The sequence below is a fragment of the Molossus molossus genome, unplaced genomic scaffold, assembly GCF_014108415.1.
Source record: "Molossus molossus isolate mMolMol1 unplaced genomic scaffold, mMolMol1.p scaffold_m16_p_12, whole genome shotgun sequence".
NCBI classification, from domain to species: Eukaryota; Metazoa; Chordata; class Mammalia; order Chiroptera; family Molossidae; genus Molossus; species Molossus molossus.
Genome location: NW_023425347.1, coordinates 103,097,504 through 103,121,571, shown reverse-complemented (window position 1 = coordinate 103,121,571; position 24,068 = coordinate 103,097,504). Strand labels below are relative to the sequence as shown.

The 24,068-nt window shown below is 61.0% G+C and overlaps 2 protein-coding genes across 2 annotated transcripts; one reads left to right on the top strand and one right to left on the bottom strand.

Moving 5' to 3' along the window:
• The first annotated feature begins 1,996 nt into the window (after positions 1–1,996).
• TPRG1L (tumor protein p63 regulated 1 like) lies at positions 1,997–4,650 on the top strand. The gene is made up of 5 exons (XM_036256190.1): positions 1,997–2,207; positions 2,285–2,376; positions 2,491–2,667; positions 3,348–3,501; positions 4,158–4,650. The coding sequence occupies exons 1-5, from the start codon at positions 2,001–2,003 to the stop codon at positions 4,350–4,352; spliced, it is 825 nt and encodes a 274-aa protein (XP_036112083.1). The 5' UTR covers positions 1,997–2,000; the 3' UTR covers positions 4,353–4,650.
• A 1,395-nt stretch (positions 4,651–6,045) lies between these two features.
• Positions 6,046–21,679, bottom strand: WRAP73 (WD repeat containing, antisense to TP73). Its single transcript, XM_036256189.1, has 12 exons — positions 21,596–21,679; positions 16,817–16,969; positions 15,919–16,035; positions 11,884–11,956; positions 10,511–10,614; positions 9,774–9,860; positions 9,257–9,391; positions 9,091–9,168; positions 8,096–8,180; positions 7,041–7,166; positions 6,365–6,556; positions 6,046–6,188 (listed from the first exon to the last, which is right to left on the bottom strand). Exons 1-12 carry the CDS (start codon positions 21,662–21,664, stop codon positions 6,046–6,048), a joined length of 1,362 nt encoding a protein of 453 aa, XP_036112082.1. The 5' UTR covers positions 21,665–21,679.
• Positions 21,680–24,068: the final 2,389 nt, after the last annotated feature.

Below are 24,068 nucleotides of genomic sequence, written 5' to 3'. Positions count from 1 at the left end.
GGCCGGAGCGCAGCTTCTGCCCGTCAGAGGCCCCAGCTCCTTGCTGATGTGTGACCGCCAGGCTGACAGCCTCGGTGAGACTGCTTTCTCCTGGCCAAAGCGGGTCACACCGCCGCCCAGACACCTGGTGGGGAGCAAAGGCAGTGTCGGCGATGCCCCTGACATAGGGGCTCAGCACAGCACCAGCACCAGGCGACCCTGAGGTGGCCCTTACTGTGGGCCCGGCCGGTGCTAAGCACGTCACAGGTGTGAACCCAATGAATCCCAGCACCCAGCGGAAGTGGGAACGATTATCTCCACGCACCAGGAAAGGAAACTGAGGCACAGAGAGCTGCCTCCAAGTCTACGCGGACAGAACCGGAGCAGCCAGGATTCAAGCCCAAGCCGTCAGACACCCGAGTCCACACACTCAGCTGCCATCGCCGAGCCCCTCCGTGGTGAGGGGAGACCCAGGAGAGGGTCGGCTCAGGGACCTGATCCCGGACAGGGTAGAGCAGACCCAGCCACGGGCTCTGGGTGCCAAGAAGGCACCCCTGGTCCACAGAAGGGCAGCAGCTGTCCCCACCCTGCCTCAGCAGCGCAGAGGGGCTAGCCCTGCCTGCTGCCTACGTTTGCACACTTGCTTAGCACTCTTTACGGCCTTTTCTGTTTGTTTTAGGAAGCCAAGTGCCGCAAACATTTCCACATCTGAGTACTTCAGTGCCCCACGTCAGTGTTGAGGTCCAAGCAGAGCAGGGACGGGCTGTCCAGGACCTGCGCGTGGGCGGGAGGACCCAGGAGCTGGGAGGGCCCTCGAATTGTGCACCCCCCCCCCAGGGCACCCCATTCTGCGCAAACCAGGAGGGGCTTTGCTAGTCCGCCGAGCTGTGCCAGGCGTGTGGGCGCGGGCGTGTCATCGGAACCGTCCAAACTGGCTTCTTCGGCTGCAGCACGCACACTGTGCTCACATCCCCGTGCTGTTGGGAAACGTAAGAACGGTGGACGTGTCATAAATGCCAAGTGCCGATCCTACACGGCAGCAGCGCCCCTGCACTGCCCTGACAACCGCGCGCGCGGCCGGTGGCTCGGTGGCTGGAGGCCGCCAGTGGACGGAGAGGTCCCGGCTCCGTTCCCGTCAGGGCACAGGCCGGCGCTCGCTCCGCGGCGGGGGGGTGCGGGAGGCCGCCCATGGGTGTTTCTCTCGCATCTGCGTGTCTACTTCTCCCTCCCTCTCTCTTTAAAGAACCGATGAAAACATCCCAACAGGGCCCGAGCGCGCACACAGCAGTCACCCCGCAACGGAGAACTTTATTACGCGGAGGAGCCAAGCAGCGGGTCGTGCTGAACGGCGACGTGTCCCGGGCAGGTGGGGTACGAGCGGAGGCGGCAGACGCCCCAGGGACCGGCGGGGCGAGGCCGCGGGGCGCCCACGGGCGGGCCCACACGTCCCGCTCGCACGGCCGCGCGGGGGGCGCAGGAGCGCGAAGACCGGCGTGCACGGCGGACGCCCAGGGGCGCTCGCTCGGGGCGAGGAGGCCGCTCCCCGAGGAACAGCTGCGTCTCAGGCGTCCCCATACCCGGACCCGCCCAGAATGCAGGGACCTCGGCCGCGCCCGGGGCGGCTCCTCGGCAGCAGGTCGGGGCCGGGTCCCTGGGGTCAGCGGCGCGGGGTCCATTTACTCCGAAGGGGCGTTGGGCTCGTGGCGACCCCTCCCCGTCTCCCTGGGCAACTGGCCCCGCCCCCACCATCCTGTCTTGTAAACAGGAAGTTGGTGTGTGCTTCCGGCGCGCGGGGGGCGGGAGCGATTTGAATAGCGGCGGACTGGACCAATCACGGAGCATGGCTGGCGAAAAGCCAATCGCGAGCGCCGGCAAAGGCGGAGCCGGGGGCGGGGCTGATAAGACCGAGCCAATCGCGACAGCCCCGAGGGCGGGGCGAGGGCCGGACGGGCGGCGGCGGCGGCTGTGACCGCGTCGGCGTCGGGGTCGGGTCCTGGTCCCGGTGGGCGGCGGGCGCGGCGATGCTGCAGCTGCGGGACTCGGTGGACTCGGCGGGCACGAGCCCCACGGCGCTGCTGGCGGCCGGCGAGGAGGTCGCGGTGGGCGGCGGCGGCGGCGGCGGCGCGGGCGGGGGACGGCCGGACACGCCGCTGCGACAGACTCTGTGGCCGCTCATCGTCCACGACCCCACGCGCCGCGCCCGCGTCAAGGAGTACTTCGTGTTCCGGGTGAGGCCGGGCCCGGGCTGCGGGGAGGGGCGAGGGGAGTCGGGCGCCGAAAGTAACCCCGCCCTGTGCCTGCGCAGCCCGGCACCATCGAGCAGGCGGTGGACGAGATCCGCGTGGTGTTCCGGCCCGTGGAGGACGGCGACATCCAGGGGGTGTGGCTGCTGACCGAGTAAGCGGGCGCGTCCTGGGTGGGGGGCCCCGGCCCTGCCGCTCGAGCGCCCCCACGCCGCCGGCCCCGTGCGCCGGGCGGGCGGAGCGCACAGGTGACCTCCCGGTGCCGCAGGGTCGACCACTGGAACAACGAGAAGGAGCGGCTGGTGCTCATCACCGACCAGTCGCTGCTCATCTGCAAGTACGACTTCATCAGCCTGCAGTGCCAGCAGGTGGTCCGCGTCGCCCTCAGCGCCGTGGACACCATCTCCTGCGGCCAGTTCCAGTTCCCCCCGAAGTCGCTCAACAAGTAAGTCCGGGCAGCGCCGAGCCCGGCGCCCGGCCTTGCAGCCAGCCCCTCGATTGTCTTCTCCGCCATCACGCGGGGACGTGGAAGCCTCCGCCCCGGAATCAGAAGCTTCTCAGAGCAGAAGCTGGTGACTCCGGGCCGGCGCACTGGAAGGAGCTCTGGCACAAAACGTTTAGGCGAGTAGTCAGGTGGATCCAACACATTGAAGCAGGCGAGACAGCATTCTATCTCCGAGCCGGAAAACTTCCGGCAGGTCGAGTCGGCTCGGGTCAACTTTGAAAAGAAAACAGTAGTCTGGCCGTCGCTCCAGGTTAGGCAAATTTGAAGACGTTTGATGGCCAGCTCTGGTTGATCTCCGTGCTGTAGGGGAGAAGCCTGGACACCGGTGCAGTGCGTGGAAGCAACGGCCCGAGCTCAGAGGTCCGGGTTTGGAGAGGGAGCTCAGGGAGCAGACACGAGCCACAGATGCGAGCCAGCAAGAGGGCGCTCAGGAAGGACTGAAGCAGCCCTCCTCCTGGAGACTGCTGCTGCTCCTTGAGTCCAGGGTCCTTTTCCGTTGTGAAACGTCACGTGTCGTCTAACCACGGGCTGGCTTTTTGATGTCACCCTGTCACTGAGCAGGCTGCTGTGGGAGGTCGTGGCCTGCTCGGTGACGTCCGGTTTGTTTTTTCTGACCGCAGGCGAGAAGGCTTGGGGGTTCGAATTCAGTGGGACAAGCAGGGCCGCCCCTCCTTCATACACAGGTGGAACCCCTGGTCCACCAACGTGCCCTACACCACGTTCATCGAACACCCGATGGCCGGTGCTGATGAGAAGACGGCCTCCCTGTGCCGGGTAAGAGCCCGTGGTCACAGCGCCACCCAGTGGTGGTGATGGTCTCGCCTGCACCACCCGCTGGTGGCTGCCGGGACCTGAAGAGTGGCTAGTGAGACAGGAAATAAGCTTTTAACTTTTAATAATTTTAGTTGACTTACATCTAAATAGCCCATGTGGCTAGTGGCCACTGGTCAGTGTACCTTCATAACGTGGCCCTTTGGCCATGATTGTCTTGGAGAAGAGTCCGGAAGGGCTTTGGGCAGGGCAGCTGACCCCGGCCTGTGTGGAGCCAGGCAGGCTGGGTGCCCACCACGGAGGAGCTGTGGGGCCGGTGGTGAGGGCAGTCTCAGCCCCGTGGCAGGCGCCCCACCAGCTCGCTGTGCGCTGGCCCGCTTCCTGGCTTGGTGGTGCCAAGGGTTCGGTAGTTTGCTGTGGCAAAACCCCAGACCCGTGGGGAGAAAGGTTCTGAGGGTTGGTTGTCACCAGCACTAGTGAGCACAGGGTGAGACCTGATGCTTCCAGGGGGCCCCACCGGAGACAGGCTGAGGGCCAAAGAGCTGTGGCTGGAAACCCCTCATCCAAGAGCAGGGTGGGGGTCAGCACAGGCCCAGTGGCCTGGTGGGGGGGGGGGTCCTTTATGGCTCACTCTGATCAGCTGTTTTCTGTCTTTAAAGTTGGAAGGCTTCAAATCTCTGCTGATCCAAGCTGTCAAAAAGGCCCAGAAGGAGAGCCCTCTGCCGGGCCAAGCCAGTGGTGTGCTGGTCTTGGAGCAGCCCCTCCTCATCGAGACCTACGTGGGGCTGATGTCCTTCGTCAACAACGAGGCCAAGCTGGGCTACTCTATGGCCAGAGGCAAGATAGGGTTCTAGAGGCTGCACCAGGGGGCCTCCCGGAGAACCAGCCCGGTGTGGGCTCGGGTGGCAGACCTCGGCCAGCTCGTGCCGCCGCCAGGGCCGTGCTGCCTCTCTGAGGGGTCTGAGCGAGCTTAGAGTCTAGTCACGGCGTGTGTCCTCGAGCGGTGTGGACACGTGCTCCCGAGCCAGACAGCGGGAACTGAGCGAGGTGCGGGCTGCTCCCCTCCCGGGCGCCTGTTTCTCCTGGAGCATCTCCGCGCGGCTTCTCCCTCCCACTGCCCTCTCGCCTGGCAATAAATGTCCTGTGATTGCGCTAGAGTGTCCCTGGCCCTGAGCTGTGTCGTCACCCCGGGAGGCCCTCACCCAGCGCCCCCGGTCACAGGTTTGCACTTGGTGTCCAGCTGTGTATGTGGAATGGCATCCGTTTTTTGAAGCTAAATACAGAAGCACCAGCAGCCTGGTGTGGTGAGCAGGAACCTCTGCCTGTGAGCTCCTGGCTGTCGGGACAGCCGCTCTTGGGTGAGCCAGTGTCCGACCTGAACCCCTTTCTCCTGTCTGTCCATAGGGACGTCCATGGTGTCTCAGGTCCAGGAGGTTTGCAGAGAATTGTTTGCAGACTGTTCATGAGTTTGAGCAAGTTGCCTGAGTAGTTCTTTGCCTGTTTTGATAACATTGTTGAGTTCGTGTTGTCACAGTCGTGTTTAAAAAGGAAGTCGCTTTGTTTACTTCTAAAGAAAGCCCTTCAAACAAAAGGAACCATGTTCTCAGGAAGCCGTTCCCACGGAGACACAGGCTTCGTCAGGGTCGCGTCCTACCACGCTCAGGCCCCAGCCCGCCCCTGCACTGGCCACAGCTGATCACCGTGACTGGGACGCTCACTGATCGGTGCTGGCCGGCTCCTGCAGTTCCAGCCCTGGTGGGGCAGCGGGACTGAGCAGGCCGCCTGTCGCTCCGAGGCTGCTGGAACGCTAGCCTGGCCTCTCGCCTTGGCTTTGTGTCGCAGCAGACGCTGAGGATCGACTGGGGAGTTTCCTCTTCTGAAGCTGTCACTAAAGCAAGTGCAACAACCAACAAAGCCGCCTGTCCCGTGAGCGCATTCTGTCCTCGCTCCCTGGGCAGTGACGAGGGCACGTCCCTCACCTGCGTTCTCTACGAGACGCGGAGGGGGGTGCAGTCCACCTTCAGCAGGACAAGGACCCCTGGTTTGGAACCCTGTTGCCACCGTCCGGCCCCTCACCCTGTGGCCTGGCAGCCAGGGTGGGGCCCCTGGGAGCCCACTTAGCAGGGCGGTACGTCGACTGGCCCCTTTGTAGCATCCTCCATGCCTGGGGCTCCCTCCCAAACAGCCGCCGTCGTGAAACCCAGTGACCAGGGGAGCTCAGAGCTGAACAGGTGTCTGCTCGGGGGGGACAGGCTGCTTGGGGCTCGGGTCTCCTAAGAGGGTGCCCAAAATCTTAAAGCGAACCTAAAACACTTCCCTGTGACCCAAACCCTTCAAGAAAACCAGCACCAGCCTCTTAATGAGTCAGCAAATATTTAAATAAAAACAAGTCGTACCAAACATATTTACAAGAACGCCTTGCTGGGGGATTGAGGGCAAGTCGCCTCCCGTGGGCGCCGAGGCGCAGGGCTGCCCGGAGAGCTCGCTCCTCGCCCTCGGCTGCCACGCCGAGTCCCTCCCACTTCCCGTGGCCACTCGTGCACAGTCCTACGTGTGGGCGCCCAGCTGCCCGCAGGCGGTGCCAGCCCCTTCCTCCGTCTCCAGGAAACACAGGCAGAAGTGGTCCTTGCTGAGGAGGGCCAGCGAGTCCCCGCTGAAATGCCAGCACAGAGCAAGCACCTGGAAGTCACCTGGAGGGAGACAAGTGGCCAGGGGGTTAGAGGTCTGGGGTGAGCGTAGCCCAAGGTCCTGGGGTGCAGGGATGGGATGGAGTGACCCAGCCAGAGCCCCAAGCCACCTCAGCTCCGGTGGGCCTTGCCCCTACGAGCTCAGAGCCACGGGGCCCGCCTGCAGGAGCCGAGCTCACCTTCCCCGGGCACCTGCACGGACACGCAGCCCGCCGGCGACCACAGGTACACCTTGCTGCCGCCCGTGCAGATGGCCAGCCGGGGCCGCTGCGGGTCCCACTGGAAGGAGCGCACTGGGGCCAGCTGCTCGAGCACCACGAACAGCCTCAGCTTCCGTACATCCCAGATCCACACGGCGTTGGGGACGTTGTCTGCGGAGACAGGAGCGGGCCCAGTCCCTCACCCCCATTGCCCCGCAGCCCCCGCCCAGCTGTGATGCTGGTGACCGCCGCGGACACGGTGGCCGTGGGCCCTGATCTCCGCCAGGGATGACCTCGTGCCCCGTGTCTGCACTGGGCCCACGGCCTCTCCCTTAGGCTTGGCCACATGGGCAGGTTTCACTTTCTTAAAAACGATCTTTAAAAGCACGAACCCTTCTTACACAGAGGCCCCGGCTGCAGTGGGGCCCGGATCCTGTACTTCGCCAAGGAGGACAGAGCGAGTGGAGGGGCTGGGCCCTGGGCAGAGCGGCCGGCAAGGCCCGTCCCCGGGGCTGCTGTGGAGCAACGCCAGCCCTTTGGGTAGAGAGGACGCCGCGGGCGGGGAGCCTGTTGGCGGACGTTCCTCTCACACCGCTGATGTCCTGGGCACCCAAGGGAAAAGCGAGCGGACACACGGCGTAGGCGCAGCGCTCACCGTTCCGCGTGGCCAGGAAGTAGTTGTCGGGACTGAAGGCCAGGGCGCCTATGCCGATTTTCGGGTTTGCCCTGTCAGCAGCGGGCTTCAGAGTCTGCAGGGACACCGGCCCGGAGGCGATCTCATCTGGAACGTGACAGGGCCACCGCTCAGCACAGTGCACGCGCCCGAGATGCACAGTGGGCTGGGATCCTGCCCCGCGGCGGGGTTCAGATCCGGGGCTACGCTCACGTGGGACCCTAACCCCTGTCTCCCTCAGGTGACTGCTCTGAAAGCACCGGTGCAGGTGCCGTCCAGCGAGGGCCGGCGGGAGGCTGCGTGGTGACAGCAGGCCACGGGGGCCCCCGCCCCGCCCGGTCTCCGCAGCCCAGCCTGGCATCTGAGCACAGTCTGCTGCTCCTCACGCTCAGCGCTCTGGGTGAGACTGTGCAGATGCAGGGAAGGTGAGAACAGTCTCTAGGGAAGTGACTACTGTGTGCTATTTTGGTTCCCGTCAATACAGACCCATCCACTGTGACAAACATCCCCGCTGTGGGGGGAGGTTCCGACAGGGGGACGCTGTGCAAGGCATCTGGGGACCGGGGTATCCCTGTGCCTCCCCAACTTCACTGTCAACCCGATGCTCCAGAAAGGGCCTCGCGAACGTCACAGAACCAGGAGCGGCTGTGACGCGACAGGCTGGCGCTGTGTCGGGGCCGCACGCCCGCGAACGCTCCTGAGCCTATGGCCGCGCTCTGGCCGGCCACTGAGCACAGCTGGTGCCCATGCCACGGGCGAGACCCACGCACACGGGGCCGGCCAGGCCACGCAGCCCGCAGCCCCACACCACTGCCGCCTCCCGCCCCTCTGCCCGGCCGAGGACACCGCTATGCTTGGAGGCCCCAGCCGTCCGGTCGGGATTGCCAGAGCCAATATTCAGTCCACAAAAGCCACGCCCAGGTGGCGAAGGATTCACGGCCGAGAGGTGCTGGCCCGGAGGAGTCTCGGGAAAGGAAGGGACATCTGGAATGGACATGGACAAGGCCTCTTTCTCATAAAACAAGAAAAGGGCTCACATCTGCTCTCGGCGGCCCTGGGTGGAGGGCACGCGGGGCGGCCCAGCGTCCCCCGCAGGCTCTTCTCGGCCTCCTTATACACCACCTGGAAGACAGGGACGGTGGGCAGGGCTGCCCTGTACCTGGGACACTGATCCCGCGCGGGGTCTCAGTGTGGGCTCCGCCCGCGAGCAGACAGCATCTCCATGGTGACAAGCAGGCTCAGCGACCAGAGCATCTGTGACCAGAGGCCAACGGGAAGGGTGGATACCCAGGACGCACGTCCTCTGAGGCCAGGGGGCAGCTGTGACTGGCAGGCACCCAGGCGCCACACTCCCTCTTCCGAGCCACCTGGCCTCAAGCTGTCCCTGCAGCCCCACCGGCTCGTCTCCTCCTCACCACACCTGCCCTCTCTGTTGCTCAGGTCTCCCATCTGTGGCCTGTGTCCCCTGCTGTCCCCCAGCACCTGCTGAGTGAACACACACTCTCACCTCAAGACCTTCCGCTTCCTGCCTGTCGCCTGACACGCTCCTCCCTGACCCGCACCAGGTCTTCCTGGGGCTGCCCCAGCCGCCCCGCCGCTCCTCGGCCCCACCAGCAGTGGCCCTGCCCGCCCTGGGGGACACACAGCCCTCCAGCCCTCGCCCCTGTGCTCAGGGCAGGCCGTCTGCTGCGCCCTCTGCTCAGCGCTGGCGGACAGGCCCTGACAGCGCAGGGGCAGCTCTGGGGTGAGCCCTGGGGACACACAGCCCTCCAGCCCTCGCCCCCGTGCTCAGGGCAGGCTGTCTGCTGCGCCCACTGCTCAGCGCTGGCGGACAGGCCCTGACAGCAGGGGCAGCTCTGGGGTGAACCCTGGGGGCAGGCGAGATGCTGCTTTGCACCCGGTGGGAATGTGGGCAAGAAAACCAGGCCACTGGCAGTGTGTCCCATGAAACATCCGTCACTTTGGCTACGGTGACGGGAGATCCTGCGTCACCACAACCAGCGCCCCTGTGCTGCTCAGGTGCCCGGCTTACCACTCGGGGGTCACTGACGGCTGCGGGGTGCCCAAACTCAGTGAGAACCTTCCAGGTCACGTGGTTGAGGATGCGCACCTGGGGGAGGATGGCACGTGAGGCCTGATGGGACACCCGCCAGCCAAGCCCGCCCTCCGGGTTCACCTCGGGGAGCGCCCTCTCCCACCTTCCCGTCATAGCTCCCGACCGCCAGGAACTGACTGCTGGGACTCCAGGCCACCGCCTTGATGCCCAGGGACCACTCGTACGCACAGTAGGCCGCCAGGAGCCGGCCGTCCAGGGAGTAGAGCAGGACCTTGTACTGCAGGCAAGACGGGCTGTCAGTCCAGCCCAGCCCAGCCGGCCACAGTGAGCACAACCGGACACAGGGAGACGGGCCGTCAGTCCAGCCCAGCCCAGCCGGCCACAGTGAGCGGGACCGGACACAGGGAGACAGGCCGTCAGTCCAGCCCAGCCCAGCCGGCCACAGTGAGCGGGACCGGACACAGGGAGACGGGCCGTCAGTCCAGCCCAGCCCAGCCAGCCACAGTGAGCGGGACCGGCCACAGAACGCGGGCATTGGCTGGAAGAGGGTGAAACTAGACCAGCAAAGCGACGGGATGGTGGACGGGACGGATGGGGGCTGCCAAGGTGCCAGCATTCCGAAAGCCTCAGGTGAACGCAGGGCAAAGCACTTCTTGTACCTCCAGACAGGTGTCCCACGCCGCCAGCACACAGCCGTTGGGGGCCCACTCGATGCCAGCGAGGTCCTGTGTGTCCGTGTCAAAGTGCTGCCCAGGAACAGGGAGAACGGGTTGGTTCGGAAAGTGTGGCCAGAAGCTGACGCGCGTTCATGGTAAACCGAGGCCACCACGTCCAGCGTGCTGTTTCCTCACAGAGTCGGCGGAAAGGCCACACATGTCCGCTGTGCGTCTGCGTGTCAGGAGGCTGCCGGGCAGCGTGAGCCGTGGCCGCCTGGCGCCATCCTTCCCAGTCCCTTCTCGCCCCCTGCGCTCCGCCGCACCGAGGTTCCTCTGCCTCAGCCCACCCGCAGCCCCGAGCCCTCCAGAGCAGGGCTCTGACCCCGCCAGCAGCACTGCAGGGGTCTTACCCAGGGCAGGCCCTCTGCCAAGTTCAAGTCCACCGCTCTTCCCGACAGAACATGCTAGCGAGAGGAGGAACAGACCCGTGTGCGGGCGTGTTAACCGCACACACGGGGCACGCGTCATCTCTGTGGGGTCTTACGGACGCTGCCCCTTGGGGGACTGAGGTCCCAGGCAGCAGGTCGCCTCCTACTTGGCCCGAAGGGCCCAAGCGCCTGGAGACCACGGGCCGGACACTGCCCGACGGGGCGGCAGCGGGGGACACTGCCCGACGGGGCGGCAGCGGGGGACACTGCCCGACGGGCGGCAGCGGGGGACACTGCCCGACGGGGGCTCACCCGCAGCAGCTGCCAGTCGCTGCAGACGAAGATGCTGACGTAGTCCTTGCAGTCCCGCCTCTCGGCCAGGGCCAGGTAGCGGCCGTCGCGGGAGAAGGTGATGCCTGCGGGAAGAGGAAGAGCCTGGATCCAGGCGCGGCAGGAGCAGTGCCAGGGGAGGTCTCCCGGGAAGGGTGCAGCACAGGCCACGCGGCCGGGGTGGGGGCCAGCGCTCCTGAGGCGCACATGCCTGGGACCCGAGGGACCGGCGCTGCGAACGCTACCTCGTGGCCGGCCCCACCTTTAGAGATAAGTGGCGGGCACTGAGCCAGGTGGAAGTCAGCCTGTGACACTTTAATCCTTTCTTTTGAATCTAACTGGGAGGAGGTTTAGGGTGAGAGTTTGGAAACAGTGAATGGATCTCCGGGTTCCGCGCCAGCTCACAGGGCCCCGGGGCCCACTTCCCGCTGCTCGTGGAGAGAACAGCTACCCAGGTAAGGGGCGCCTCGCGCAGGAGACGCTCATGCCACCTGGAGAGACGCGACCTTCAGCCACAGCCTAAAGGCAAGGGCACAGCTGCACCTGGCTCAGAGGCAGCCCGCCCGCGACGGCAGCAGGAGGGGAGCATTCAGACTGCGGAAGCCCCGTCCTGACTGGGAGACACCGCAGGGCACGGTCAGGGTGTGAGTGGACACCACCCGACCCTCAGTGGTCCGGCTACACCCAGCGGTGGGCCGCGTCTGAGCTGCTCCCTGATGGCTCAGAGAGCACGTCATGACGCTCCTCTGGGCCGTCCCGATGGGACCGGTCTCCATGTCCTCCAGAGACCAGTTTAGTCAACAGAAGACTGAGAGCTGCAAAGTTCAGACTTCCGGGGGGGGGGGGGCGACCTGGGAGGGGCTTGGACCCAGGCCTGGAGCAGGGAAAGGGAATTACATGTAAACTCCTTGCCCCCGCCGTCCTCTAACAACGCCCTCTGTCGTCACTGATTCGTTTTAAAGGGGATCCTTGTCTTCTGCAGACACATGGACATTTACAGACAGATTTGAGGACGTCTGGGTTAGGCTTCAAAATAATTGGGGGGATAACCCAGGGGGGGTAAAATAATCCGGGGAGATAAAATAACCCGGAGGGAGATAAAATAATCTGGGGGGATAGAATAACCGGGGGGATAGAATAGTCCGGGGGGGAGATAAAATAACCCGGGGGGGGATAAAATAATCTGGGGAAGATAGAATCCGGGGGGATAGAATAATCCGGGGGGATAGAACCTGGGGGTTCGGGGCACGGAGGAGAAGGACGGCTGTGAGCTGGCGCAGCCCATGTCTGAACCCCACGGTAAGAAGATCGAAGACCCCGAGCAGGCAGGACAGCCTCAGCCCTGCCGCACTCACCCTGCGGACAGGCCTTGGGGTACTTGATGTACGAGACGGACTTCGTGCACAAGGACCAGACGGTCACCCGCAGCTGCCGGGGAGGGAGAGGGAACAGCGCGGTCACATTTGCAGAAAGGCCGTCCCGGGCCAGGAGCCGAGGCTGGCTGCAGCAGAAGCGGGGCTCAGCCGGGGCTCCCCGGGCGCCTCTCGCTGTCCTGCGTCACCCCAGCGTCAGCGTCTGCTCTCGCCCCGTCAGCCGACGAGGACGAGCGCACACCGCAGATGCGCTTCAGCTCGCAGCTCCTGAGTGGCCAGCTTGCATTCGGCAACCGCGGAAACGGTGGTCAGTCTGAAACACCTCTGCGCAGGGCAGCAGGTGGGGTGCTCAGCCTCGTTCTGTGGAGCCACCTGGCTCCTGGCCACCCCCAGACACTGAGCGCAGGCCCCGCCCGAGGCCAGAGGCCGGGGCGCCCGGTCCATCTTCCCCCCGTCCCTGCAGCAGGCACAACAGGCTCGGGCACCTGTCGGGCAGGACGGACGCCTGTGCTCAGGCAGACGCTTTCGGGACGGGATGTGACCCTCGGCCTGGTGACTATCACCCCTGAACCCAAAACACCTGCCACATTTGCACCTGCTTTCAAGGTTCTCTGAGCCCCATCCAGTCTCAAGGGGCCTAAAACCACAGTCGCACTCGAGTGGAACAGCCGAGTGGCTGTGTCTGGAGTTCTCTCTGCCGTGCGGGCTCAGCGACCGGCAGCTGCTCTGCCCGGCACAGCGGCGGCCCCCGCTGCAGGAGGGTGGGTGGCAGGGGCCACGACAGAGCCACCGCAGGCCCGCTGTGAGCGGCGATGGGCCCAGGGGTCGCTTTTGGTCAGAGGAACGTCGCTTTGAAACATGGCATTTCTGCCTGGCCGGTGTGGCTCAGCGGTTAGAGCGTCAGCCCGCGGACCGGTGAGTCGTGGGGGTGATTCCAGTCAAGGGCACAGACCTGCGGTTCAGTCCCTGGCTCTGGTCGGGGTCGTGTGGGAGGCGATCAGTCGATGCGTCTCTCATGTCGATGTTTCTCTCTCTCCCTCCCACTCTATCTGAAGACAGCTGGGAAAACGTCCTCGGGTGAGGATTAAAAAAAAATTTATTTTCTCATCTCCTTTTCCATGATACTTTCAAGTTTTCTTGACATAAAAAAATAAGTTCATCTTGATGACCTTATCCCAGCTGCTGGAAAATTGAAAAATTCCAGTCCTTAAGCAAAATACTTAAAATGACGTTTCCCAACTTAAGAGAGAGTTTCGAAAGTTCACGTAACACAGCAAATCAAGAGCAGCTTGCGTGAGTCTCTGCTGTGAGGGACGGGTGCGGTTCCCCGCTTTGTCACGGGGCAGACGGAGAGGTCAACACCGAGTGAGCATTCCGGATGAGAACCGTCCAGAGCTGAGCGGGACAGTCCATAAAACACCTGCAGGGTCTACACGGTAAAACGTCACAACATCACTTAGAAACATTCTAAAGACTCTGACAGAAAGGGACCCCACGCTCGTGGACCCAAAGGCTCTGCACTGTTAAGACTGCAAACACCCCCAAATTGGTCTCTAGCCTCGATGTGATCTCAGGCAGAAATCCTGGCAGAATTTTGTAAAGAAAGGGACAAATTCTGCCCTGGCCTGTTTTGCTCAGCGGTTAGAGCGTCGGCTTGTGGTCCAGAGAGACCCGGGTTCAGTTCCCGCTAAGGGCACGTACCTCGGTTGCGGTTTGTCCCCGGCCCTGATTGGGTCATGTGGGTGGCAGCCACTCGCTGTGTCCCTTTCACATCGATGTTTCTCTCTCTCCCTCCCACTCTATCTGAACAAACTATGGAAAAATGTCCTCAGGTGAGGATAAAAAAAAAAAGAAAGGGACAAATTCTTTCGAAAACCAGTATGTAAACGCAAAGGACCCAGAGTGGCCAAAATGACTTGGGAGAAGACGAAATCGGGAAACTCCCACTGGTTTTGGATCCCAGACTGACTGTGAAGCTGGGCAGCCAGGAGGGTGGTGCTGGCACAGAGACAGACGGACGGACGAGCCCAGGGACACACCACAGACAGGCAGCGACTTCTGACCGAGGTGCAGAGAGGGAAAGGATCCAGCTCAGCACAGGTCACACCCCCACACTTAGGAGCCGAACCACGCACGCACAGGGAAGCCAGAACTGTGACCTGGGGCTGCTGGGGATCTCTTTAGACACAAACTACATAAACCATAGAAGGAAAAAGAACCACATGTTCCTGAGGCACATATGTAAAGTGTGTGTGTGTGTGTGCATGCCTGTGCGTGCCTGTGTTGCGTGCCTGTGTGTGCTTATGTGTGTGCATGCCTGTGTGTGCCTGAGTGTGTACATCCTTGTGTGCATGCCTGTGCATATGACTATGTGTGACTGTACCTGTGTGTGTGCCTGTGCACATGCCTGTGTGTGCATGTACCTGTATATTTATGTGTCTGTGCATATGCCTGTATGTGTATGTGTGCCTGTGTGTACCTCTGTGTGTGCACCTGTGTTTGAGTATAACTGTATGTGTGCATGCCTGTGCATGTGTGTGCGTGTACCTGTGTACCTGTGTGTGTGCATGCCTGTGCATGTGTGTGCGTGTACCTGTGTACCTGTGTGTGTGCATGCGCCTGTGTGTGTGTGCATGCCTCTGGGTGTGTGCGTGTGTGTGGCTGTGTGTATAAGAACAAACAGAAAAGTGGGCACCTCACTGACAAGCAGAGGAATGAAACTTGAACCCAGGTGCAGCCCCACGTGCCAACCCGCAGCGGCACGGGGTTGGCGATCACGTCAGGTCCTGACACAAACACTGTGGATGGAAACCATCTCCTACAGACAGGCCCCCCCAAGGCACACCCCAGAAAGAACACCTCCACACAGGTCACAGGAGACACAATATATTCTGGCCAACATGGCTCCTGACAACTCAAATGCTCAACAAAGGTAGGCTGGCCGAGTAAACTGGGGGGATTTTCCTACAAGGACCAGCCATACCTCAACCTGGACGAATCTCAGAATCAACGCGAGGGGGAAGAGAGGACCGCCACCAACGCACAGAGAAGTCAGGTAAACGGCCTTGAGCAAGTGCAAACCCCCACACACATACACACCCTCACACACTCATGCACACACCGATACACACACCCTCACACACTTGCACAGATACACACACCCTCACACCCTTGCACACAGATACACACCCTCACACACTCATGCACACACGGATACACACACCCTCATACACTCACACTCACACACTTGCACAGATACACACACCCTCACACCCTTGCACACAGATACACACCCTCACACACTCATGCGCGCAGATACACACACCCTCACGCACATTCACAGATATACACCCTCATACACTCACACACATGCAGATACATACACCCTCAAACACTTGCACACATACACACACCCTCACACACTTGCACACAGATACACACCCTCATACACAGATACACACACTCACACACACTCACAAATACACTCACACGCTCACACTGATACATACACTCACACTGATACACACCCTCATACACACAAATACACACCCTCATACACTCACACACACAAGACCCTCAAGGAAAGTGAGGACCCAAACAGCACAGAACGCAGCAGCACGCAGGGCCCTTGGGGGACACAGGCTGCGGGAGGCCGAGGCTCTGGGCCGTGTGCCTCCTGTGGGCAATGCCTGAAGAACACACCAATGACACGCTCACCGACACCCCAGGCCAGACATCCTTACACAGAGATGCAGGTCAGTCCACACTGACACACATTCTCTACTATTAAGTCACAGGAATTGTTTCATCCTTGAAACATAATTTAAGATTCATTTTTTAAAAACCTGTTCATTTTCCTTTGAAACTGGGCGAAGGTTCTGTAACAACAGTCTGGGCGAACCACCTCTGACGACAGGATGTAATAAGCCCTCTCCGGAGCACCCACGCCCACACTCAACCTGCCTCGCTCAGAGAGCCAGTCCCACACTGAGGCGGCGGGGCGGAGGAGCCACTCACGTGGAACTCGGTGGTGTTGAGGACGTGGCGCCCGTCAGGGCTCCAGCAGGAGGCCACCAGCCCCGCGGAGCCCTCGTCGATCCTGCAGTGCCACTCGGGCTGCTCCAGAGACCACACCTGGGTGCAGACAGAAACGCAGGGTCGCAGGCAGGCCAGGGCCGGCCGCTCGTTGAGGAACAGCTGATTTCAAGCGCAGTCGGAGCGAGGGCAGCCTCGCAGCCTCTCAGGGCAGCAGGCCGGTGCCGGCTGACCACGGAGGTCACCTCCTTCTCGGGGGCTCCATTTTGTTGTGGTTTTAAAAGGTGGTTTCCCACCCTGGCTGGTTTGGCTTGGCGGTTAGAGTGTCGGCCCTTGAACCAAAGCATCTTGGGGTTGATTCCCAGTCAAGGGCACGTACCTGGGTTACAGTTGGATCCCCGGCTGGGTCAGGGTCTCACAGGAGGCAACCCATCGATGTGTCTCCCTCACATCTGTTTCTCTCTCTCTCCCCTTCCCTCCCTTCCACTCTAAGAATCAATGGAAAAATATCCTCAGGTGAGAATTAACAATAATAAATAAATAAACAGAAGGTGCCCCTCACCATCCCTAAAGCCTCCTCTCGTTAAGCCCTGAGACGTACGTACAGCTTAGTGCTTCCCAACACACACCGCGTGGGTCCCGGCTGCTGGACTTGGTCTGCACACACCTCCCGTTACCGAGTGCTATTTGCTTACAGATGAAGAATCGTTCAGCGTTTTCTCATTTCGAAAGCAAAACTATGTGAACTACTAGTTTTCAAAGGAAGCCGGCTTCGGGGGCACTGCCCTTTCTCCAAACCAGGGCAGAGAACAAACCATTCCTCCGGGCTCTCTCCAGAGACCGTGTTCGGGCCCCCGCCCCCCGCCCCCGCCAGGCGTACCTGCACCAGCCCCCGTTTGTACATGGCACACAGGATGAAGAGGGAGTCGGCCGACCACTCGACATGCTGAACCTGGTCCAGGCACGTGTACAGTCGAAGGATCTGAAGGCTGTTCACCTCCCGGACCACCAGGCGGTACTGGACACAGGACGCCTACACACGGAAAACAAGCCCTGACGTCCCGGGCTCTGCAGACGGGAGCCCCGGGAGCCCCGGGAGCCGCGCCCCGCGTCCAGGAGGGGCCTCCCCCCCTTCTTCCTGACGCGAGTTCTAGCTACACAGCTGTGTTTGCCATCGGCTACACGGCCCATTCTAAAAACAAGTTAATAAAAAGATACAGTTGAAATATACAAACTGGGTGTAAACACTTATATTTCCGTATAAAGTATTATTTTAGAACTCTCTCCTTAAGCGACTTTCTGCTCCTTTCGTGGTTCTACGGGGAACTAGACACAAGCAGTAGAAGCGCCGCAGGAAAGGCCTTCTGCAAACTGCTTCCCCCGGCTTCCGTCACCTGCGGACAGCCCATGGGGCAGGGTCACGGCCTCCGGTGCCGGTCACAGAAATGACAGCCTCCCTCTGCTCAAAGCCTGACTCTGAGCCAAACCACAGAAAGTCAAAATATGTGTTTTAAATTCTGGGAATGTGATTACGCTTCGTGCATGCTCATGCACCCACTGTGAGATGATGGGACATACATACTGACTCTGCCCCAGGTCCTCACATGGCACTCCTGAAACCTGGTAGCCTCCTGGGCGACAGGAGCACCTTCCGTTCGAATGAGGGGACTCTGGGGGGCACTCGTTCCCTTGAGAAGAAGGGCTGAAAATGGGGTGAATGACTGATCATGCTATGTGAGAAAATCTCCAGGGAAGCCCCAGTAATGCAGGGGTCAGAGAGCTCCCAGGTGGGCGAACACATCCGCACAGGCAGGGTGAGGCACCCCAACTCCCTGGGGACAGGAGCGCCTGCACTCGGGACCCTCCCGACCTCACCCCGTATCTTTCTTCATCTGGCCATTCATCTGTGTCCGTCATCACACCCTTTGACACGCTGGTAGCTGGTAACGCAGGTCAGTGCTTCCCTGAGCCCTGGGAGCTGCTTGAGCGAATTAACCGAACCCGAGGCGGGTCACGGGAACCTCCCGTTTGCAGTCAAGTCAGACACAAGTTACGGGAACCTGGGCACCTGCTACCTGCCACTGGCGCCTGAAGCGGGGGCACCCCTGTGGACTGAGCCCCTAAGCTGTGGGATCTGAGGCTGTCTCCAGGTGGACGGTGTCAGAACGGAGTCAAATAGGACAGCCAGCTGGTGTCACTGAACTGCGTGGTGGGGGAAGAAACCCCACACCTCTGGTGACCGGAAGTGCTGTGACGTGGGCAGTCGTGGGACAGCGAGGAGGCACAGAGGAGGCTTTTCTTACACAGGTAACTCACTCCTACTACCGGCTATAAAAATGCTTGTATCAATGCTGTTTTCTGAAGGGTACAGTGTCTCTGCGTCCATGTTAGTATCCAGAACTAAACAAATAACTTGTTTGAGCATCCGTATCCGCTGACCGCAGATTACGTGGCAGCGTACAAGTCAAGGGCCCATTTCTAAATGCCAATTACTTCATTTCTGTGCTTAACAAGGTCAAACCAGATAATCAGTTTGTGTCCCATGAACTTCCATTAAGAAGAAAAGCCACAGGAGTTTTCCATAAGAGAGGGAGGGAGGCGGGAGGGCTGCTGCAAATATGGGCAGAGGTTTGCTCTTCACACTGTGGCTCTGAACACTGTCACCTACAATGACTTCCCTGTGGGACGGAATAGCTGTACCAACTCTAAGGGGGAAGTATCAATCTTGTTGCAAGGTATTAAAAATGGCAACATGGTTTGGCTCAGCCTTTAGAGCATCAGCCCGCAGACCAAAGAGCCTCGGGTTCAATTCCAGTCGAGGGCACGTACCTCGGTTGTGGTTTGGTCCCCGGCCCTGGTCAGGGTCGTGTGGGAGGCAACCAATCAATGTTTTTCTCACATCGATGTTTCTCTCTCTCTCTCTCTCTCTCTCTCCCCTTCTTTCCCTCTCTCTTTCTCCCTCTCTCCTTCCCTCCCTCCCACTCTATCTGAAGATAAATGGAAAAACATCCTTGGGTAAGGATTTAAAAAAATAAAATAAAATAAAAATGGCAGCATGGACCTACCTTTTCCAGTACTTAAGATCGAGTTTTGGGTTTTTTATAAGATTGTTTATTAGAGAGGACGGGAGAAGGATGGAAAGAAACATCCATATGAGCATGGAACATGGATTGGCTGCCTCCTACACATCCCCTACCAGGAATTGAGCCCAAAACCTGGGGATGTGCCCTGACCAGGAATCGAACTAGCAACCTTTCGGAGCAAGGGATGACGCCCACCCAACACCGGCCAGGGCTGAGACAGAGTTTTGAAGAACAGGATTCTACTAACATGACTATCAAGTGTCTCACAATACTTTAGCCAGAGTGTAAAAATCAGAAAGGTAGCAAAATTAGGCAAGAAAATATAATTTTCCTCTTTATAATTCACTGGAATTTGCATAAATGAATTTTTTAAAAACCAATTTACAGGGGCAGTTTGAAAAATGTACCTAGGTTTTTGGAATACCATTTAAGCTAAATAACAACAACAAACATTTTGTACTTTGTAGCTGAATGCTATTTAACATGATTTTGAATGATACCTCCATAAAGAAAGCAACCATGTAACTTGGGAGTTATATCGTCAAAGACCTAGACAAGAATAAAAGGAGTATTAGTCACAGCTCAAACAGAAAAAGAACCATGAAGTGTTGGTCAATAGAGGACGCATGAAACTAAGAACACTTTTTAGAAGGCATTATTTTCTTTTTCTTGACGGCTTTCCAATGACAATTGCCTCCCACCCACCACCCACCCCACGATTCTGAGGACATACACTGGTCTCACTGGTATATTTCAAAACAGAAGTTTCGTGTACAAGGCAGCTCAGTGGTTTCGGCACCATCCCGCCACCCCTAGAAGGAATAGCTCAAATCCCAACAGCATAGACAACTCTCTTCATCTGGACACAGAACCGTTTATTTCGTACTTGGTAGAACCAGCAAAATAACAGCGACAAGCTGATGTCTCCTGTGTCCTCCAATGTGAAAAGAAAGCACTGCTTTTATCTGCCTTTGACAGATGGAAACTCAAGTGCAGGGAGGCTGGCCCCTGCCCAGGTCACCTGTCTGCTGCACCTGTCTGGGTCCCCTGCCCAGGTCACCTTTCTGCTGCACTTGTCTGAGTCCCCTGCCCAGGGCCACTGCCCAGGTCATCTGTCTGCTGCACCTGTCTGGGTCCCCTGTTCAGAGCCACTGCCCAGGTCACCTGTCTGCTGCACCTGTCTGGGTCCCCTGCCCAGGTCACCTGTCTGCTGCACCTGTCTGGGTCCCCTGCCCAGGTCACCTGTCTGCTGCACCTGTCTGGGTCCCCTGCCCAGGGCCCCTGCCCAGGTCACCTGTCTGCTGCACCTGTGTGGGTCCCCTGTTCAGAGCCACTGCCTAGGTTACCTGTCTGCTGCACCTGTCTGGGTCCCCTGCCCAGGTCATCTGTCTACTGCATTTATCTGGTCCCCAGGGCCACTGCCCAGGTCACCTGTCAGCTGCACCTGTCTGGATCCCCTGCCCAGGTCACCTGTCTGCTGCACCTGTCTGGGTCTCCTGCCCAGGGCCACTGCCCAGGTCACCTGTCTGCTGCACCTGTGTGGGTCCTCTGTTCAGAGCCACTGCCCAGGTTACCTGTCTGCTGCACCTGTCTGGGTCCCCTGCCCAGGTCACCTGTCTGCTGCACTTATCTGGGTCCCCTGCCCAGGGCTACTGCCCAGGTCACCTGTCTGCTGCAATTATCTGGGTCCCCTGCCCAGGGCTACTGCCCAGGTCACCTGTCTGCTGCACCTGTCTGGGTCCCCTGCCCAGGTTGCCTGTCTGCTGCACCTGGATGGGTCCCCTGTTCAGAGCCACTGCCCAGGTCACCTGTCTGCTGCACCTGTATGGGTCCCCTGTTCAGAGCCACTGCCCAGGTCACCTGTCTGCTGCACCCGTCTGGGTCCCCTGTCCAGGGCCCCTGCCCAGGTCATCTGTCTGCTGCACCTGTCTGGGTCCCCTGCCCAGGGCCACTGCCCAGGTCACCTGTCTGCTGCAATTATCTGGGTCCCCTGCCCAGGTCACCTGTCTGCTGCACCTGTGTGGGTCCCCTGCCCAGGTCACCTGTCTACTGCACTTATCTGGGTCCCCTGTCCAGGGCTACTGCCCAGGTCACCTGTCTGCTGCACCTGTATGGGTCCCCTGTTCAGAGCCACTGCCCAGGTCACCTGTCTGCTGCACCTGTCTGGGTCCCCTGCCCAGGGCCACTGCCCAGGTCACCTGTCTGCTGCACCTGTGTGGGTCCTCTGTTCAGAGCCACTGCCCAGGTCACCTGTCTGCTGCACCTGTCTGGGTCCCCTGCCCAGGGCCACTTCCCAGGTCACCTGTCTGCTGCACTTATCTGGGTCCCCTGCCCAGGGCTACTGCCCAGGTCACCTGTCTGCTGCACCTGTGTGGGTCCCCTGCCCAGGTCACCTGTCTGCTGCACCTGCCCAGGTACCCCATCTGTGGCACCAGATCCCTGCCCAGGTCACGTGTCCGGGTCCCCTGCCCGCGCCCCGCCCCTGCGGACCCGCAAGCTGCCTCCACCCGGGCTCCGCGGCCGCCTCCACTCCCCTATTTGGGGTCCGCGCGGAGGGCCCGACCTCGGCCGCTCACCAGGTACTTGCCGTCCGGCGAGAACTTGCAGAGCTGGTTGGAGAGCTTGAACACCTCGGAGAAGTTCATAGTACCTCCGCCCGACGCGCCGGGCCGCGCCGCAGAGCCCTAAGAGCCCGCCTTAACCGCCAGCCCGCGCTCCAAAGTGACGGAAGCGGAAGCGCGCCACAGCCTATCAGGGCCCGGGCACCCGCGTGGCATTGTGGGGCTTGTAGTTCCCTGTCGGGGCACCGCCCGGCTTCTTGAGACCCGGGATTCCCGCGGTGCCTCGCTCCAGCCAGGGTTTCCTAGTAAAATGCAGGTCGGCGCGCTTACATTTGAATTCCAGATACACAACGACTGATTTTTAGTATAAGTATGTTCCCAAATACTGCATGGGACATACTTATGCTAAAAAATTAGCCGCTTATCATAAATTCAAGTTTAACCGGGCGTCCTATGTGCTGTGTATTTATATTTATGTATTTATACTTATACATAAATACCTTTATGCGTAAATATACTTACATGCAAACCTGTATTTGTGTGTAAATATAATAGTGTATGTAGATATATTTTGTACATGGTGTATAAGCTTTCTTTCTCTCTCTCTCTCTTTCTTTCTTTGCTAAATTCGGCTACCCGCCTGCAGCGAGTGCCCCCACGCTCCGGTGCTACTCCGATCCCGGGTGAACGAATTTGACGCTTACTCCGCAGAGAGAGCGCGTGGACGCGCCTCTGTGCTGGGACCGCGCCCACCCTCCGCACGACGGGGCGAGCTTTGCGGACACTGCTACCCACCCATGAGCGCGCGCTCCCGGTCCCCTCGCCCACTCGGGACGCCTAGTCCCCTTCTCCACCCTAGTCCCACTCCCCCGCCCAGTGCGCCCCCGCCAGGCCCCACCCGCGCCCCCGCAGCCCCCCAGATCACTTGCATCCCGACCCCGCGCCGGACCTTGCATTCTGAGAACCTAGACCCGCCTGGGTCCTCCTGGTACCGCGCACCCAGCCCCGGGGATGCTCCCTGCGGACGCCCCCCACCCCCCAACTTCCCGGAACGAAGGGGTAGGGGTTGCGTGCACGCGCCCTGCGCCGCGGTGCCGGCCTTTTCTGTCCCGGGCCGTGTCAAACCCTGTGGGTACTCCCTCTCTGTGCCCCCACCGCCTCGCGACCAGTAGGTGTGTGGAAGTTAGCCGGGAAGTTAGCCGTGGGGCCAGACTGCCCGGTCTGCAAGCCCGGCTCGCGCGCAGTCCCACGGGCGACACTGACGCGAGGGTCACCCTAGCCTAGGGGCATCAGTTCAGAGGCAGATAAGGGGTCGCAAGAGCATCCGAAAGCGGCGCTTGGCAGGTACCCGCCGCCGGAGGCCGCTCGGAACTCGCCTTACTTGAAGCTGCAGGCGTCGCGGGTCCGAGGAAGACCTTGGCCCGAGGCAGTTTCTGGGAGCAGAGAGTAATTCCGGGTGCGCAACACACGTGTTGCCGTGGACACCCGCGCGCACCTACGCAAACACAACAGAATCCGGCGCCCCCGGCCAGCAGGCGGTGTTCAGGGGAGAGAGCAGGGTCCCAAGTTACTCCTTAGGTGCGCCCAGGCAGAGCGCGGACTGAGACGAGAGTCCAGCCCAGAGGGTCCCGGCGGATCCGCAATGCCGCGCGGGGCCGAAGCGCGGTCGTGACCCGGGCTCGGTGAGCGGCGGTGTAAGTGACGCGCCCTCCTCCGCGGAGGAGCCTGGCTGGAGCAAATCAGATGGAAACGGCTCCACCCAACCCCTGCTTTGAGGCCTGGACCCTCACCCATGTACCCAGAAGGCCACAGCCAGTGTGGACGCTCCACGGATCGGGGTGGGGGGTGGCGCCCCCCCAACCATACGTGGTGCTTCCCCTGCCCGTGGATTTCAAGCGCCCCGCGTGCGGAGGAGCCCAGCGCTGGTGGGGGTGGACAGGAGAGAGCAGGGTGTCGGGAAGATGCGGCGTCTAGGGAAAAAGAAGGCGTCGGCACGCGGAGTCTGCATCTCGGCCCCCCTCCCCGGCTCTCGCGCGCTTGCCCGCGCCCCCAAGCCGGCGAAGTGTCTCTCCAGCAGGAGGACCCCGCGCCCGACCCTCGTCCAGAGGCCCGGTGTCCGGGACTCTGCAGGGGTGACACGCGCCAAAAGGCGGCGGGAAGGAGGCGGGGCGGAGCAAACCCCGGGTCCCCGACTCCGACGCGGCCAGCTGGGGGGGCGGAGCGCCGGGCGGCAACCTTGGCCCCGGCCTGGTCCCGCCGCCCCGCGCTTCTCCCGCCCCGCCGGCCGCCGAAGGCGCTAACGCCCGCGGCAGCCCCCTCCCCGCGCGCCTCCATATAACCCTCCTCGACGGGTCCGTCGCCCGCCCTGCTCCCCGCCTCTCGGCCCGCTCCCGCTGGGCTCAGGAAGGAGTTCCTAGCGAAGCCCGGGCCAGCACCAGGCCGGCTCGGGTATCGATGACCGGGGCTCCGACGGCACCAGGTAGGCAGT